This window comes from Poecilia reticulata, chromosome 10 (genome assembly GCF_904066995.2).
Source record: "Poecilia reticulata chromosome 10, P_reticulata-male-v2, whole genome shotgun sequence".
Taxonomy (NCBI): Eukaryota; Metazoa; Chordata; class Actinopteri; order Cyprinodontiformes; family Poeciliidae; genus Poecilia; species Poecilia reticulata.
The window spans coordinates 26,924,907-26,940,050 of record NC_088839.1 but is presented as its reverse complement, the minus strand read 5'-3'; the positions used below and the strand labels follow the sequence as shown (position 1 = coordinate 26,940,050).

At 38.1% G+C, this 15,144-nt stretch overlaps 1 protein-coding gene across 2 annotated transcripts in view; it reads right to left on the bottom strand.

The window, feature by feature from the left end:
- Positions 1-2,066: 2,066 nt before the first annotated feature.
- Positions 2,067-15,144, bottom strand: part of mrpl11 (mitochondrial ribosomal protein L11) — an 83,526-nt gene continuing 70,448 nt past the window's right edge. For both annotated transcript variants that reach the window (XM_008420794.3, XM_008420795.3), the window contains exons 3-6: positions 11,203-11,298; positions 4,544-4,637; positions 3,442-3,601; positions 2,067-2,282 (exon numbers count right to left, since the gene is read on the bottom strand). In XM_008420794.3, coding sequence (XP_008419016.1) covers positions 2,165-2,282; positions 3,442-3,601; positions 4,544-4,637; positions 11,203-11,298 — 468 coding nt within the window. In that variant the 3' untranslated portion in view covers positions 2,067-2,164. The remainder of the gene's footprint in view (positions 2,283-3,441; positions 3,602-4,543; positions 4,638-11,202; positions 11,299-15,144) is intronic.

The following is a 15,144-nucleotide window of genomic DNA, read 5'->3' as shown; positions in this document are numbered from 1 at the left end:
GCATTTTTGTAGTTAAATGTTTGACACCAGATCTGATAATTCTAAATAATTGCTTTTATGTACCAAAAAAATACCCCTAAAATTAAACAAAACTTCAGTGCTTTGGGTAGAAGCTTAAACAAGATATTTGCTGAAAGAACAGCGGTTCCTCTGAAATTCAATAATATAAAAAAATATCTCCGCATCAGGAATTCTTGACATTTGAACCAATAATTAATGTGCTGGAACTTTCAGATCCCAGAAAGATAGAAAAAAACGTGTGAAATATGGAGGAAACCATCTGCACAACGTGTCGTAGAGCCAAACCGCTTCCAGAAGAGTTAATAATGGATAACAGCATCAAAGAGGCTGAAGATACAAACCCCTACAGAGGCAGAACAATTACCTTCTTTGCTCTTCAGCTCCAATAAATTACAGGTCCTTCTCAAAAAATTAGCATATTGTGATAAAGTTCATTATTTTCCATAATGTAATGATAAAAATTAAACTGTCATATATTTTAGATTCATTGCACACCAACTGAAATATTTCAGGTCTTTTATTGTTTTAATACTGATGATTTTGGCAAACAGCTCATGAAAACCCAAAATTCCTATCTTAAAAAATCAGCTTATCATGAAAAGGTTCTCTGAACGAGCAGCTAACCTGATCATCTGAATCAATGAAGTAACTCAAACACCTGCAAAAGATTCCTGAGGCTTTTAAAAACTCCCAGCCTGGTTTATTACTCAAAACCGCAATCATGGGTCAGACTGCTGACCTGACTGCTGTCCAGAAGGCCATCATTGACGCCCTAAAGCAAGAGGGCAAGACACAGAAAGAAATTTCTGAACGAATAGGCTGTTCCCAGAGTGTTGTATCAAGGCACCTCAGTGGGAAGGAAAAAGTGAGGCAGAAAACGCTGCACAATGAGAAAAGGTGACCGGACCCTGAGGAAGATGGTGGAGAAGGACCGATTCCAGACCTTGGGGGAAGCAGTGGACTGAGTCTGGAGTAGAAACATCCAGAGCCACCGTGCACAGGCGTGTGCAGGAAATGGGCTACAAGTGCTGCATTCCCCAGGTCAAAGGTCAAGCCACCTTTGAACCAGAAACAGCGGCAGAAGCGTCTGACCTGGGCTACAGAGAAGCAGCACTGGACTGTTGCTCAGTGGTCCAAAGTACTTTTTTCGGATGAAAGCAAATTTTGCATGTCATTCGGAAATCAAGGTGCCAGAGTCTGGAGGAAGACTGGGGAGAAGAAAATGCCAAAAGGCCAGAAGTCCAGTATCAAGTACCCACAGTCAGTGATGGTCTGGAGAGCCATGTCAGCTGCTGGTGTTGGTCCAATGTGTTTCATCAAGGGCAGGGTCAATGCAGCAGCTATCAGGAGGTTTTGGAGCACTTCATGCTTCCATCTGCTGAAAAGCTTTATGGAGATGAAGATTTCATTTTTCAACACAACCTGGCACCTGCTCACAGTGCCAAAACCACTGGTATTACTGACCATGGTGTTACTGTGCTCAATTGGCCTGCCAACTCTCCTGACCTGAACCCCGTAGAGAATCTGTGGGATTTTGTGAAGAAAAAGTTGAGAGACGCAAGACTCAAAACTCTGGATGAGCTTAAGGCCATTGAAGCATCCTGGCCTCCATAACACTTCAGCAGAGCCACAGGCTGATTGCCTCCATGCCACGCCGCATTGAAGCAGTCATTTCTGCAAAAGGATTCCTGACCAAGTATTGAGTGCATAACTGAGCATAATTATTTGAAGGTTGACTTTTTTGGTATTAAAACACATTTCTTTTATTGGTTGGATGAAATATGCTAATTTTTTAAGATAGGAATTTGGGGTTTTCATGAGCTGTATCCCAAAATCATCAGTATTAAAACAATAAAATACCTGAAATATTTCAGTTGGTGTGCAATGAATCTAAAATATATGACAGTTTAATTTTTATTATTACATTATGGAAAATAATGAACTTCATCACAATATGCACATTTTTTGAGAAGGACCTGTACAGTCATAAATATTTTCAGAAGCAGCGTTGATGTTTTTGTTGCAGACGAAACAAATCATGTAACTCTTTGTTAAACATAAAACTTTTATTAATCAGGTTTTAAGCGAATGTAGTACACATATAAAGTCAAAATAAACAAATACAGGAAACTATTGCAGGTTTTTATTTCCTTTTCCCCGCTGTGGCCTCGGCTGCGGCGGCTGCAGCTGCTGCTGCAGCAGCCGCCTTCAGCTTCTCCTCTCTCTGCTCCAGGAAGACTTTGTACTCATCTGCTGAAAGGCTGGACAGGAAATAAAACAAAATTATCTCAAGGAAATACAGATTTACCACAACTTACCCCCATAAGTGTGAGCAATAAAAAGCTGTCGCCCTGTGGTTTAATCTTAATAAAACCAGACGATCAGACAGCGAACAAATGCTTTACTGCAGCAGCGCTGAACCAACCATTTTCAGATGAATCCACCATTAATGAGGCAACGATAGGAATTTATCCTCTGAGGTTACAAGCAATAAATCATAATGTGCTGCAGCAGCAGGAGACGTTAGGTTTGACGGGTTTCAACAGATCCTTTGAAAACCATTTCATTAAGGAAGCAAAAGCAGAATGTCAGCGAATAATGAGAAATAGCAAAATAAACAGAGCAGCGTGTTTGTCATGAATGATAAGTACCTGTCTATATGAAAGGTAAAATGGTGCAGAGGAAGTTTGCTTACAAGCAATAATCTGGAAAAAATAACCAATTTGACCAATTGACTTTGATTTAGTTTCTAGGGTAAATTTCTTAGTACACTTAAAATAAGACAAAACTAACAAATAATTGTATTTATGTTATTTACTAAGGTGATTAGTGCTTGGTTGAATAATTTATTTTCTTTTTATAACATTTGACTGAAAGAAAGAGTCTGATCAATTAACTCATTATAATATATTGAACTTAAAACGACATTTAACCTCAAACAACATGAACCTGAATTTTAAGACTTAGTCAGATAATCAAGTGTATGTCCACAGGTAAACAAATAAAACATGATTTTCTACAAAATCTAATTGCAAACATGTGACAAATAAAACAATTTATACCCTTGTTGCTCTGTGAGGAAATTAGCTGTTTTGCAGATCAATAATTTGTAGACAAATTAAGGAAATTTCAGATCGTTAATGGCTGAATGAATGCATAATGAAGTCGTAGTTGTGATTTAAAACTCAAGAACGTCTCCATTTCAAATTGCAAATCTTCCCTTTTCACATTGAGAAACTTTCAATGTTGTAAAAACCTGCTTTGCTGCACATGTTTTTCTTTTTTATTAATCTTAAGAGCAAACAGCAAAAAAAATCCGGTATTAATAGTTTTGCGGTTTCTCTGCTGACCTCTAGTGGACATTTGAGGGCATAGCAACTTAATCTGAGAACTGGTGCTCAGGTTAGATTCTGATCTTACTCGTTGACAACTTGGATTCCCAGCGAGCGGGCTGAGCCGATGATGGTTTTGACAACTGTCTCGAGGGAGGTGTCCCTTATCTTGAAGCACTCGTCTTGACCTTTGACCTTCGCGATCTCGTACACGGCTTTCACCGACACCATCCCCGCCGTCTCGTGGCCTTCACAGTTACAAGAAAAAAAGAAAGCAATTTTCAGCTCGTGCAAGTCAGAGAAAGTTTTAGGGCAGCAAATAATGATTATTTTAGGAATCAATTAATTGATTACGTTGACGATTAATCAATTAATCTGATAAAGAAAAATGGAACTTATTGCAAACACTTGAGCAATATTTTTATACAATATTAAAAATATATTAAAAGATGCAAATATCAAATCATTTTATTAAGAGAATGCCAATTTTATTGCCTAAAATCAGCAACATAGCATTTCTTTAGCGAATACTTGATCATTTGTAGAAATTAATGCATCTACAGCTAAAATAATTCTTCAAATTTCTTTCAAATTTCTTCACATGAAGAAAGTTCAACCTTTCTGCTTAACCTACCAGATCAGGGCTGAGCTGATTATGATATTTTTTTGATTTACTGATTAATAATTGAATAACAAAAGGTCCTTAGAAAGAGATATTTTTACAGAATTTGAATCAGATGAAGCTAAATCTGTCACTTTGTGTTTTTTTCTTTTTTAAATTTTTTTTTTACCTTAAATATAAAAAGCATAAATATTTTTGTACAGTTTTGGCTCAGTTGTTGCTCTGAGTGAGTTGCTCTTTCAGCAAATTGCCTTTTTTCAGTCTGTATACTCCAGGTTATGATTTAATTGATGATTGTTTCAACAAACAATTAATCACAATTAATTGTTTCGTTCCTACAATGTTTGCAGGAGTAAACAGAGTGAGTAGGAGGTGGATGAGAGAACAGATGCAGCTCTGATTTTTGGCAACAAGGGTGAGGATAGCTTGGAGCAAAAAGGTGGAAATCCAGGAAAAATCTTCTTCCTGTGTGAGCTGCAGTGCTCCCTCTTCTCATGAATAAAACATCTCAACACTGACTACATGGAGCGACGCCTGCCACAGCCAGGTTAGAGGACAACGCTCTCACCTGTCTTGCCGGCCCCTTTAGCGATTCCTGCTGCCTGTTTGAGGAAGTAAGAGACGGTGGGTTGGCCGATCTTCAGATCATACGTTCTGTCAGGCTGCAGAGACACAGAGCAACACAGAGCATAAAAAATCTCAACTCATCATTTCATCACAATTATTTACATTTCCACACATCAGAACCACAAATTTAATTCTTTGTCAATGAAATTTTGCAGAAAGTTTACAAATACTAGGATTGATTTATTTTTAAGAAATACATAGTTTCCATAAGTCTGAACCAGAAGTGAGCCGTGCCACTGAACCGCCATTTTGGTAGGTAAATCCAGTGCAAAGCATAGATAAACTGTGGATTCAAGACAAACAAAAAGAAAGTATGTAACAAAATTACTGCTGTTGGGATTGACCCAAATGAGATAGACAATGGAAACATGTCAGACAATGTGGACAAGCTGCCTCCAATCTCATACAGTTCACTACCTGTTGAACACAAAGAGTGTGTACAACATGACCTGAAATCAATGGACCCATACTATCAACATTTAAATGGATTTTTAAGGATGTACAAACTCTTCATGTGACTAACGAGACTGGCAGAGGAAGTACATGTAGTAACAAACATGTAGCCTACATGTCCTTGTTAGCTGGCAGATAAAAGCTACATTAGCTAAGCTAATTTTGCTAGTTCGGCAGTAAGTACTACAGTAAATATCACTGATATTTACCTTAGTATTACACAGAGGTGGATAGAGTACTTAAAAACTGTAACTGAGTAGTAACTGTAATGTACTTATACTGTTTATAAGTTAGATAGAAACGAGGCGAGAGCTAGTTCTAAGCTTGGGGCCTCTTCATTGTTGCCGTAGCAACTCCATAGCAACCGCCTGCCAGAGTGGCTGTCAGTTACAAAGTTCATGAAGTGTGAAGTCACATTTGCTACAGTATGGAACCTTCTAGTTTGTTTACTGCCTTTTCCTCTGGTCAGTCACATACGTTTTTTTTTTTGGATGAGGTACCCATAAGGGCAGAACTTTGACTCAGCAGGAAATTTACTGTTTTTGATTGTTGATTCAATGTTTCATGACTCTGTTTTTGTGTTTAATGATGTAAAGCACTTTGAAATGCCTTGCTGATGAAATGTTCTATATATATATAATTTGATTGATTGATTGATACTTTTAACATAATTTTTTCACTGCTTGAATAGAAAAATAGTTTCTAAATTAACAGTGACCCTAGAAGTTGGAATCGAACCGAACCACTACACGCTGAAATTGTCCAGCGATAAACGATAACATTGTTTTGTAATGGCTTAGTGAATTCAAGTGGGGAAGAAAATAAGTGGAGACTAGTTTATGCACAGTTTTATTTCTTGTGTAATAATTTGAGCACAACCTCTGCTCAGTAACTCTTTAAGACAGCCTGAGTGAAGGCAAGAATGCCAAACAGCAGAGGAAACGAGCCAAACGAGAGACCAGCCGGAGCGATCTGGAGTCCAGAACATACAGATGGTTTTATCTGGGCGAAGTGTCCTTGACTCTGTTTTTACAGGATGTGGTGAAGAAGAAAAATCCTCAGGCCTTGTTTTTACCTTGACAGGAACATTGATTTACAACGTGAACTTTAAAATATACGAGTCTGAAAATTGGTCTGTCTGTTGGCAGTTTTTCTGTTTCAAACTGAATCTGTTTTAAACAATTGTTGAAAATTTACACAATTCTGAGGCCAAAAACAAATTTTTTGTGTTCTATGGTTTTTTAAATGTATTCTAAGAACTTTTTCATCAGTTTGTTATATTGTATTTACTTCATAATTTTGCCTTTAAATAAAACATTTTATCTTACCTTTCTCTGTGTTTTATAGAAATGTATTTATAAATACATAATTTTTTATTTTTAAAAAGATTAATGTTTTTTGTAAGACAAATATTTCAAATTTTTCTGTTCTTCTATTCTGTTTTGAGAAAACTAAATTACAATTTTCTTGTTTTTATGTTTTTGCTAAGCTAGTATTTCATATGTTTTTAAAATATGTTTTAATATATATAAATATTTTTCTGTAAACAAACAACAAACCAAATGATCTTTGGATATTTTTTTTTTGCATTTTTTTTGCATTATTTTATTTTCAAAAGTTATAAAATTTTCTTTGAAACGTTTTTCTTTTGTTCTGTCTTTTAAGTGTACATATTTATACGTAAATCCTTGCTTTTAATGACTTTTCCATATTTTCTGGTGCAATGACATTTCTTAATTAAACTACAACAGTCGCTTATCTAAGGTCATTGCTACTTTTTTTCTTTTAACCCCTTCGCAGTGTACGCTCCAGATCACCAAAACACCAAAACCTGGTCACTAATTTCCTCTTAATTTCAATGTAAACACCAAAGGGTGTACTTAGTTTTTCACATGACTGCGTCTGTATTAAAGGATCTGCAGAGATGCTGGTTTTCATTCAAACCCTGGATGATTTGCCAAGTTTTAAAAGATTTAAAATGTTAAGTTTGTTCCTCTTTAGATTATTTTGGTCTCATATGAATCCTCAGAGGTACAGTTTGTTTTTATTCACATCTTTGCTGGGTCTCTTTACGGCAGGGAAAGCTTTTAAGACAGAAACAAACCATTGAGTTTGGACCTTGTTACGTGTGAATAATCGCCACTAAAAGCATCTTTTACACTCATTTCGTCCCCCGGTAATTTGATAAGACGCCCCAGCTAACTCTGGAGATGACAGAAAACCCCACATGCTCATAAAATGATAATAAACTCACTGGCTGTATTTCTATTTTCCTCTTTGCTCTCCTGCTCTCCATGCTGCCCTGAGGAGCAGAGTAAAAAATAATCTCATCAGCCTGACTGAGTTATTCTGACCCTTTTTTCTCTGCCACCTCGCTGTAAAAACAAAAACCGACACACTGATCCAATCAATAAATCATCTGGTGAAAAGTTTGCTTTGGATCAATTTTTATCTGTCTTATATAAAACAGCAAACAGGCGACCGTGGGCTGGACTGAGGCGACCCGACGGAGCTGGTGATTTGTCATCAGCATCGAGTTATCTACCAGCAGTGACCTTTCAGCAGAGGAAACTGAATTTTTCTCCATCTAGGGAGAAGCCGTTGCTTGTTATTGCTTGTTGAAGGTCCAGCCAGGAGTTTTTCAACAATTTTTATAAAATAAAACAAACATGTTTGCCGGGGGTTTTATGACGAGGGGGGAAAATAAATAAAAGAATAACAACAGCTTCGGTATGGGAGTTTTTAAAACGTCTTTAAAAAAACAATTGTGAGAAATACTCCTGAGTATCTTAGCAACTAGAATAGTGCAGCAAAGGAGATAAAAATATCTGCCTAGTTTTGTCCAAACATTATACTTTCTACAACATCACGCGTTTAAGCTATTACTAAAATAAAACTAGTTGTTTTAACCAGACTGTCAGTTTGCTTTGTTTGTTGGCTGAAATGTTCTAGTAACCACTGTATTAATGTAAATGACGACACTATTTAATATTACACTAATAATGGTTATTTATTATGTTTCCTTGAGCAGATTAGGAAAGATCTGTGGTCTATACAAAACATCACATTACATTTTGTGTGTACAGATAATAATGAGATTTTAGTCTGTTTTATGGCGTCTTGTCACTTTAAATCAAAATAAGCTTCTGCTGGCAACGACCCCCCCAGTGGGTTGCTAGGAGACAGGTGCAGCTCTGCTGGGGTTGCTAGGTAACCGTCTGGGCAGTGCCTGCTGATTTTTGACGTTACATTCCAGAGGTTTTTGAAACAACTCATCTTCGAGACACTAGAAGATGTATTTTTATTTATTTTTTAAGCATTTGGGCTGTTTTCAGGAGCAGCAGAAACCCAAAATGTGGATTTGTTCCTTTTGATATTTAATAAATATGAAGGTCATATATTACTGGTTTGTATCACCCTGCATACTGTATTGCAGATATGGCTGGAATTGTGCTTCTCTTTGCTTTAGAAAACCATTAACTGTTCGGTTTTTGTTTTTGTTTTCCATAGAAAGTGAACCTGACTCAGCCCTCAGATGTCTTAAGAGCAGATGAACAGTATCTGAATGTCATGTCTCTAAGAAATAGTATGTAACTTTTATTTTAAAAGATATCTCTTTTACATATTCATTAAAACTGTCACCTATTTGTGACAATGTGAGACAGATACTCTGTGAAAAAATCGATCTCTTCCTCCTATTCCCTGACCTATTATTGCCGTCTGGAGAAATATAGCCAAAAACAACCAATCAGAGCCAGGAGGAGAGTCTTAGCGCTGCCAATCAACCTTATGTACTCACTGCTAAATGTGGTAATGGTGGTAACAACTTACCATTACAGGAAAACCGTTTATCCACTGACACTGGTGGTTTTAGCATAGCCACCAGCGCCACACGGAGGGTGATTGACAACACTAAGACCCGCCTCCCAGTTCTGATTGATTGATTGTAGTTTGCATTGGGAGAAGGCAGAGGAAAGACATTTTTTTCACAGATTTTCAGTCTCTTACAAAACTGTTACGACATGGTAAGTTTCAACAAATATGTAAAAAAATATTTTTCACAAAAGTTGCATACTGCAGCTTTATTCATCATCCTTCAGTAGACACGTCCTTATACGCCAGCTTTCAGATGAATTGAAATGACCTTGATGGAGCTTAAATATTTTCTGTTCTGCTTCTGTATATGGTCGACTTAAGGAGTGAAAAACAAAGTCCAGAGAAAACTTTCAAAGCACCTGTAAATAAGTCAGGGGAAAGTATTGATTAAGGAGCGATAACCAGAAAGTCTGGCTCGTTAAAAGGAAAACATATTAGCATTATTTCTGCTCACTAAAAGCAAACTTTAGCTTCTCATGCAGAGGCAGCCATTTACCGCCATGTTTACCGTCACCGCTCCAGGTGATATTTATCTGTTAACCTTGTTCATATTTGCGTCTGTGATGAACTCTGCCGCCTGTTGACTGATGACTGGTGACAATTTCATCAGTCTCACAACAACAAGCGTCTTTAAACTCGAATGTACCTTGAACTTCTCAGTCTTTATCAAACCGGTGAAGAGAGACTGCTGAACAAAGCGTCTCCAGACTGAGAGAAGGACAATGCAGCTCCCTCTGTTGGCACAGCCGCAGTTAATTCAATATTTATTTATGCGCTGTGATGTGTCATAGTGATCCTTTATTGCCAGCTGAAACGCTGGAGCGCAGCATACAGATGAGCAGCTCAAATTCAGTCTGAAGGGTAAAAATCACTGGAAAGTGTGGAGTGTATCAAAAAAGTACTCACACCTCCAGGACTTAAACATTTTGTTACAGTGAAACCAAATATAATGTTATTTCTTTAAATTACATCAGCAGACAGGATGCCAAAAATCAAAAACTGACATTTGAAATTTTCACAAGTTTTTTTCTAGCAAATTTTCAAATTCAGAAATTTCTTGTTTTTTCTTGAACATTTCTGAGATTAATCTGATGATTTCTGAGCTTTTGGCAGAAATGTACTCCTCCTTTTTTGTATCTACGATGGCCCTAATGCGCCATCATGCTACTGCGCCCCATAACTGATTAAAAATAAAAAAGATCAGAAAGGAGAAAAATACAACAGCTCAAGTGGATGAAATAATAAAGGTCACATCACCAGTGTGGCAGCATTTTGGATATTTAAAATAAAAAACTAATCAATAATTATTAACATTGACTGAGAAGAAACGTTTATATTGTGATGTGTTTTCAGCCATACCAACCAACCCTCAAATATATTGCAATAAATGCGCAACTTATTTACAAATTAGGTCATTTTATAATTTTCTTTAGCTAAAAGCCACATTTTACAGACTCTCATTGGTAAAAAAAAGAGAAGAAAATCATGAATCCTTTTCATTCTAATTCATAACTGAGGATCATTTTCAGTTTATCTCTTCGATAAAACTCAACAAAACATGCTGAAAATGTGAGAAGTGGCATAAATACTTGCATAGCCATCTCCAGCTGTTGCCCTGTGGCTTCAGACTTCTTATTTAACGCACAGAAACGTTTGGCTCCATCTGCCCAAACTGCTCATTCGCCCTTTAAAGAGATCTGCTGGAAGCCGCTGATGCGCCGCAGCCGAAATGCAGCAGTAAAACGAACACATCTATACTAAACCCAGCATGCAGAGCAGCAACACCCACCAGCAGATGGCACTAATGCATAAGCCCCTGCTGTGCTGGCAGAGCTGTTGCTGGATATTGCGTTGGAGACTAAATTCATGCCTTTTAAAGGATTAGGCTCACCCCCCCTCTTTTCAGCACAAATCTCATTATAACGCACATTCAGCCGGCTGGGAGGACACAACTCCTGATTTGAAACAACACACAAAGTGAGGAGGAGGTATGACGAGTCAAAACAATATCTGCTGGAGTAAAATACAAACTAACACTCATTTTCTGAGTAAGTCCCGTCTCCTCTGTGTGTTTAATGTCTCTTGACTCCAAGCTCCTCTGGGCATTGTTGCTTCATTAATGAATGCAAATAGAAAGGCTTACTTCAGTGGTGGAGTATGAATAATGGAGGTGCTCCAGTGATGCTATGCAGCTTGCAGTGGGATTAACCCCATTTGTGGGAGGGATGGGTGTTAAGAGAGGAGGGTCAGAGATGGGTTAAAGAGACGCACCTTGACGTGGATCTTGATGGGAAGTGGGATGCCTTCCTTCAGCTCTTTGGTTTTCTCATTGAAGTCCTTGCAGAACTGCCCGATGGGGATCCCTTTCTGCATTTTATAAAAAAAAAAAAAAGAGATAAACATGAAAAAACGATGAACGGCTGCATTTAAAATGCATGAGCTCACAGATCATCCAGCTGAATATCCGTCAGAATACAGATGGCACAGCTGCTGTCAGTCAATCTGTCAAACGCCCGACTATATCCACACTGGGCTGAAGCGATTAATCGGATTCACAGCGATTAATTGTCAACTAATTTAGTAAACGATTAATCATTAACTGGAGTATATTGACTAAAAAAGCAACATATTCACAGCAGTTATTCAGTCAAAACTGTACAAATATATTTATATTTAAGATAAAAACACCTTTGCCTGTAAATATGTTTTACCCAAAACTCAAGTGGCACAGCTTCAGCTTCGCCAGTAGCTTCACTAAAAGTAATTATATATGATTGCACTTTAGGCAATAAAATGTTTCTTTTCTCATCTAAAAAAGGAACTAAATAATTTATTTGCATCCTTTAATTAATTTATAATACTGCATAGAAAAACCTAAAGTTAAATGAAAAATCAGTTAATTAGGCCAATTGTTTATTCAATTAATTGATTAATCGTCAGAATAATTAATAGAATAACTGATTACATTAAGGTGTTTTCACACTTCATAGTCCAGTAAACAAAAATTGCAACATTTGCTACATTTTTAGCTGCTGCGGTTCGCTTTCTCACTGCATTGTCAAATGAACCAAACCTTTTGAAGAACCTGTTCGCCTCCTCACCTGTGGGGGCGCTGCAACAAAAACTACTGAAGGAAAAAACATGAAAACCTATAAACAAAAATGAGTAGGATCAGGTTTTTGCAGTTGTAGGATTTCTCTTTTGTGTTTGGTGAAAGACCACAAGCGGTTTGTTTTGGTTGCATTTACCCAGAATGCCTTGCGCTGTAGTCCACTTTCTGTTTCTGGAGCAGTCTCCGGTCTGCCTGTCATTCACATTATGCATTCAAACCGCACCAGAGTTCACTTCAATCAAACATAAACCGAGGTTTATAGGCGGATCAGAGTTCATTTTTTTAGTTTGATTGTGCGTTCACACCTCCCAAAACTAACTGAACTTTCTAGACAAACAAACTGGAATTCATTTAAAACAGACTAAGAGTGCATTCACAGCAGCCCCGTTTAGTTTCCTTTAATGAAACTATAGTCAGTTTGCCAAGGAAGTCCGGTTCATTTGGCGAGGTGTGAATGTGCAAGCGGAGTCTAATGTGAACCAAAAGGGCGAACTCTGGTTCACCTACAATCCTTGGTCCCGGTTGAAGTGAACTCAACTGATCTGCGGTTCAAATGCAGATTTAAACGTCACGCATACCGGAGACGGTACTAAAAGCAGGAAGTGGATGAAATCGCTTGGCATTCTGGGTCAATAGAGCTAAAATAAATGTGCCAGTCTAGTACTCGCAGAAGAAATTTCTTATGCTTTTTTTGTTTTACCAAAAACAAAATCCTACAATCGCTAAAATTTGATGCTAATCCAGTTTTGTTTACATTTTGTGAAGAGAAAGTTGTGCTCAGAGGTTTCTTCTGAGGCTTTTGTTTCGTTTCTTTCTTTCCAGGTGCAGCGCCACCACAGGTGAGGAGGGGAACAGGTTTTCCATTTAGTTTAGAAAACCTGTTCAGCTGAAAACAGCGGAAACCCAACAGCTGAAAACGTCACAAATTTTGCAATTTTGATCCCCAATCGAACAGAGTCTACCGGACCATCAGATGTAGGAATGCCCTGGAGTAATCCATACATGTGAGTGGTCCAGGAAGTGAGTCCAGGCCGCGCTGTCACCGCAGCTATGACTGAATGCATGTTGGGGCCCGGAGCCAGAGCGACCTGGTGATGAACGAGCTTCCATTTTCCTGGCTCCTGCAAGGCCAACCGGAGCGAAAGCAAAATGGATGGGTGACATTAAGTCAACACCCGGCCAACGCTGCGTTTCTCTGCGCAGCTGAAATCAGGGGCAAAGACTAATAAAGAATCAAATTAATGCAGCCGAATTTTAAGCTGACCTTCACCCGCCATCTTTCCCCAAAGGCAACACGCTGATTGAAGTGTTCATTTTGGAAATGAGCGGGTGAAAAAGGGAAAAAACGTTTTTTTTATACAGAGTTTAATGGAGTTGTGAGCCTTTGCTGCTCCACAACAGAGCAGAACCCGCTTTAATAATGACTCTGATGAAAAGTCAGTCACCCTGAGACATCCGTCAATGACAGGCTGGGTAAAGACATTTATACGAAGCTAACGGAGCGGCAACTTCTGCGAACATCATCTCTCCACTAAAGGTTCCAGGAAGCACCTGATGAATGCAAATCAGCCGCTGCATCTCTGTCACTTCATTAGCGCCTAAAATGCTCCGCGTTTCCCGCTAGCTTCTCTTTACAAACACAACAAAGTGATGTTAAAATAACAAGCAGGTTAGATTTTTTTTTTTTTTTTTGGGTATCCAGATTAGAAAATCATAAAGGAGTAACGAAGCACACCCCCGTCCCTGGAGTCCTCAGGCTTTACCTTCCCTCCCCTTCCTACTAATTAATCGTAATCCCATGTGGCAAGCTTCTCCCCCTCTCATAAAACAACACAGGAAAGGTAAACAAGGAGGGATGGAGCGGTACAGGAAAGTCTAATTAAATATGGATTAATATAAAGGCTGTGATGTTGGGCATGAGTCAAAGCAAACCCTCGGGCTCTGCCTTGCACATTCAGCTCCCGCTCCTTTCCCTCTGTTCAGCCCCTGTCGGATAACGATCTCTCCAACAGACTCAGACAGGCTTTCATTCGCCACACAAAGCCATGAAAAAAGGCCAGGAGATAAAGCCTGACACCTCCAAAACGTGCTTAAGAGCGGACAGTAGTGGAGAGAGCGCTAAAGATAGAGAAGCACAGCGAAAATACATGAAAAGAAGCAGAGAGAGTCACGGACATGACCCACCAGAGAGAGATGATTAGAATGCAATAAGCTGATTTAGAAAAGTACAGATGCATCTGTCTGCGTCCAGCTGCTCCTGCATTTAACATCTGTATCTCCTAGTTCTACAAGCAACTGGAGGCGGATCTTGACCCGATTTAGACGACTTGACTCGAGGTTTCTCTTCACCACAAAGGATCTTATCTGGCGGAGTCTGAGCTTAGACTCAACACACACTGCAAAAAACACAAAATCTTATGTATGTTTTTAGGTCTACTGCAAAAACACTTCCAATAAGACAAAATTAATTACGAGCACATTTTCAGCAAAATATAGGAGCTTATTTTAGGTCAGTAATTTCTTAATATTGATGAAAAATAGCTAGTTCCATTCTCAGATTATGTCACTTATAACAAGACATTTTAATGTTGTTTTAAGTTAAATAATCTGCCAATGGATAAAGTAAAATTTTCTCCAAACTGTTACCAGAAAGTTGGGAGGATTGTGAAAATGTCCTCATACAACGAAGCCTTAAGAGTTTGTTTTGCTAGAACAAAATGGCCAACCCAACTTTTTAAAAATGGTTTAGCCTGAAGGAAGATTTGAACTCTGCGACGCCGTAACTTTCTCCAGCTGAACAGAAACAAAACTGGAGTTATCTCTGGATGCAAAGAGGAACAGTCTAGAGTCAACACACAGCTTCAGTCTGCAAAAACACAAAATCTAACCAAGTGTTTTTGTCTAGTAGTTTATATTTCCTCGCCAAAAATATCAATACACTTAAATTAAGACAAAACTAACTTAAACGTAACTTTTCAGCAAGATAAAGGAACTTGTTTTAGGGACTTATTTATAATTTCACTTGAAACAAGACATTTGCCATCAATATTAATGAAATATTGACTTAAAACAAGTTCCTACATCTTGCTGAAAAGTTACTT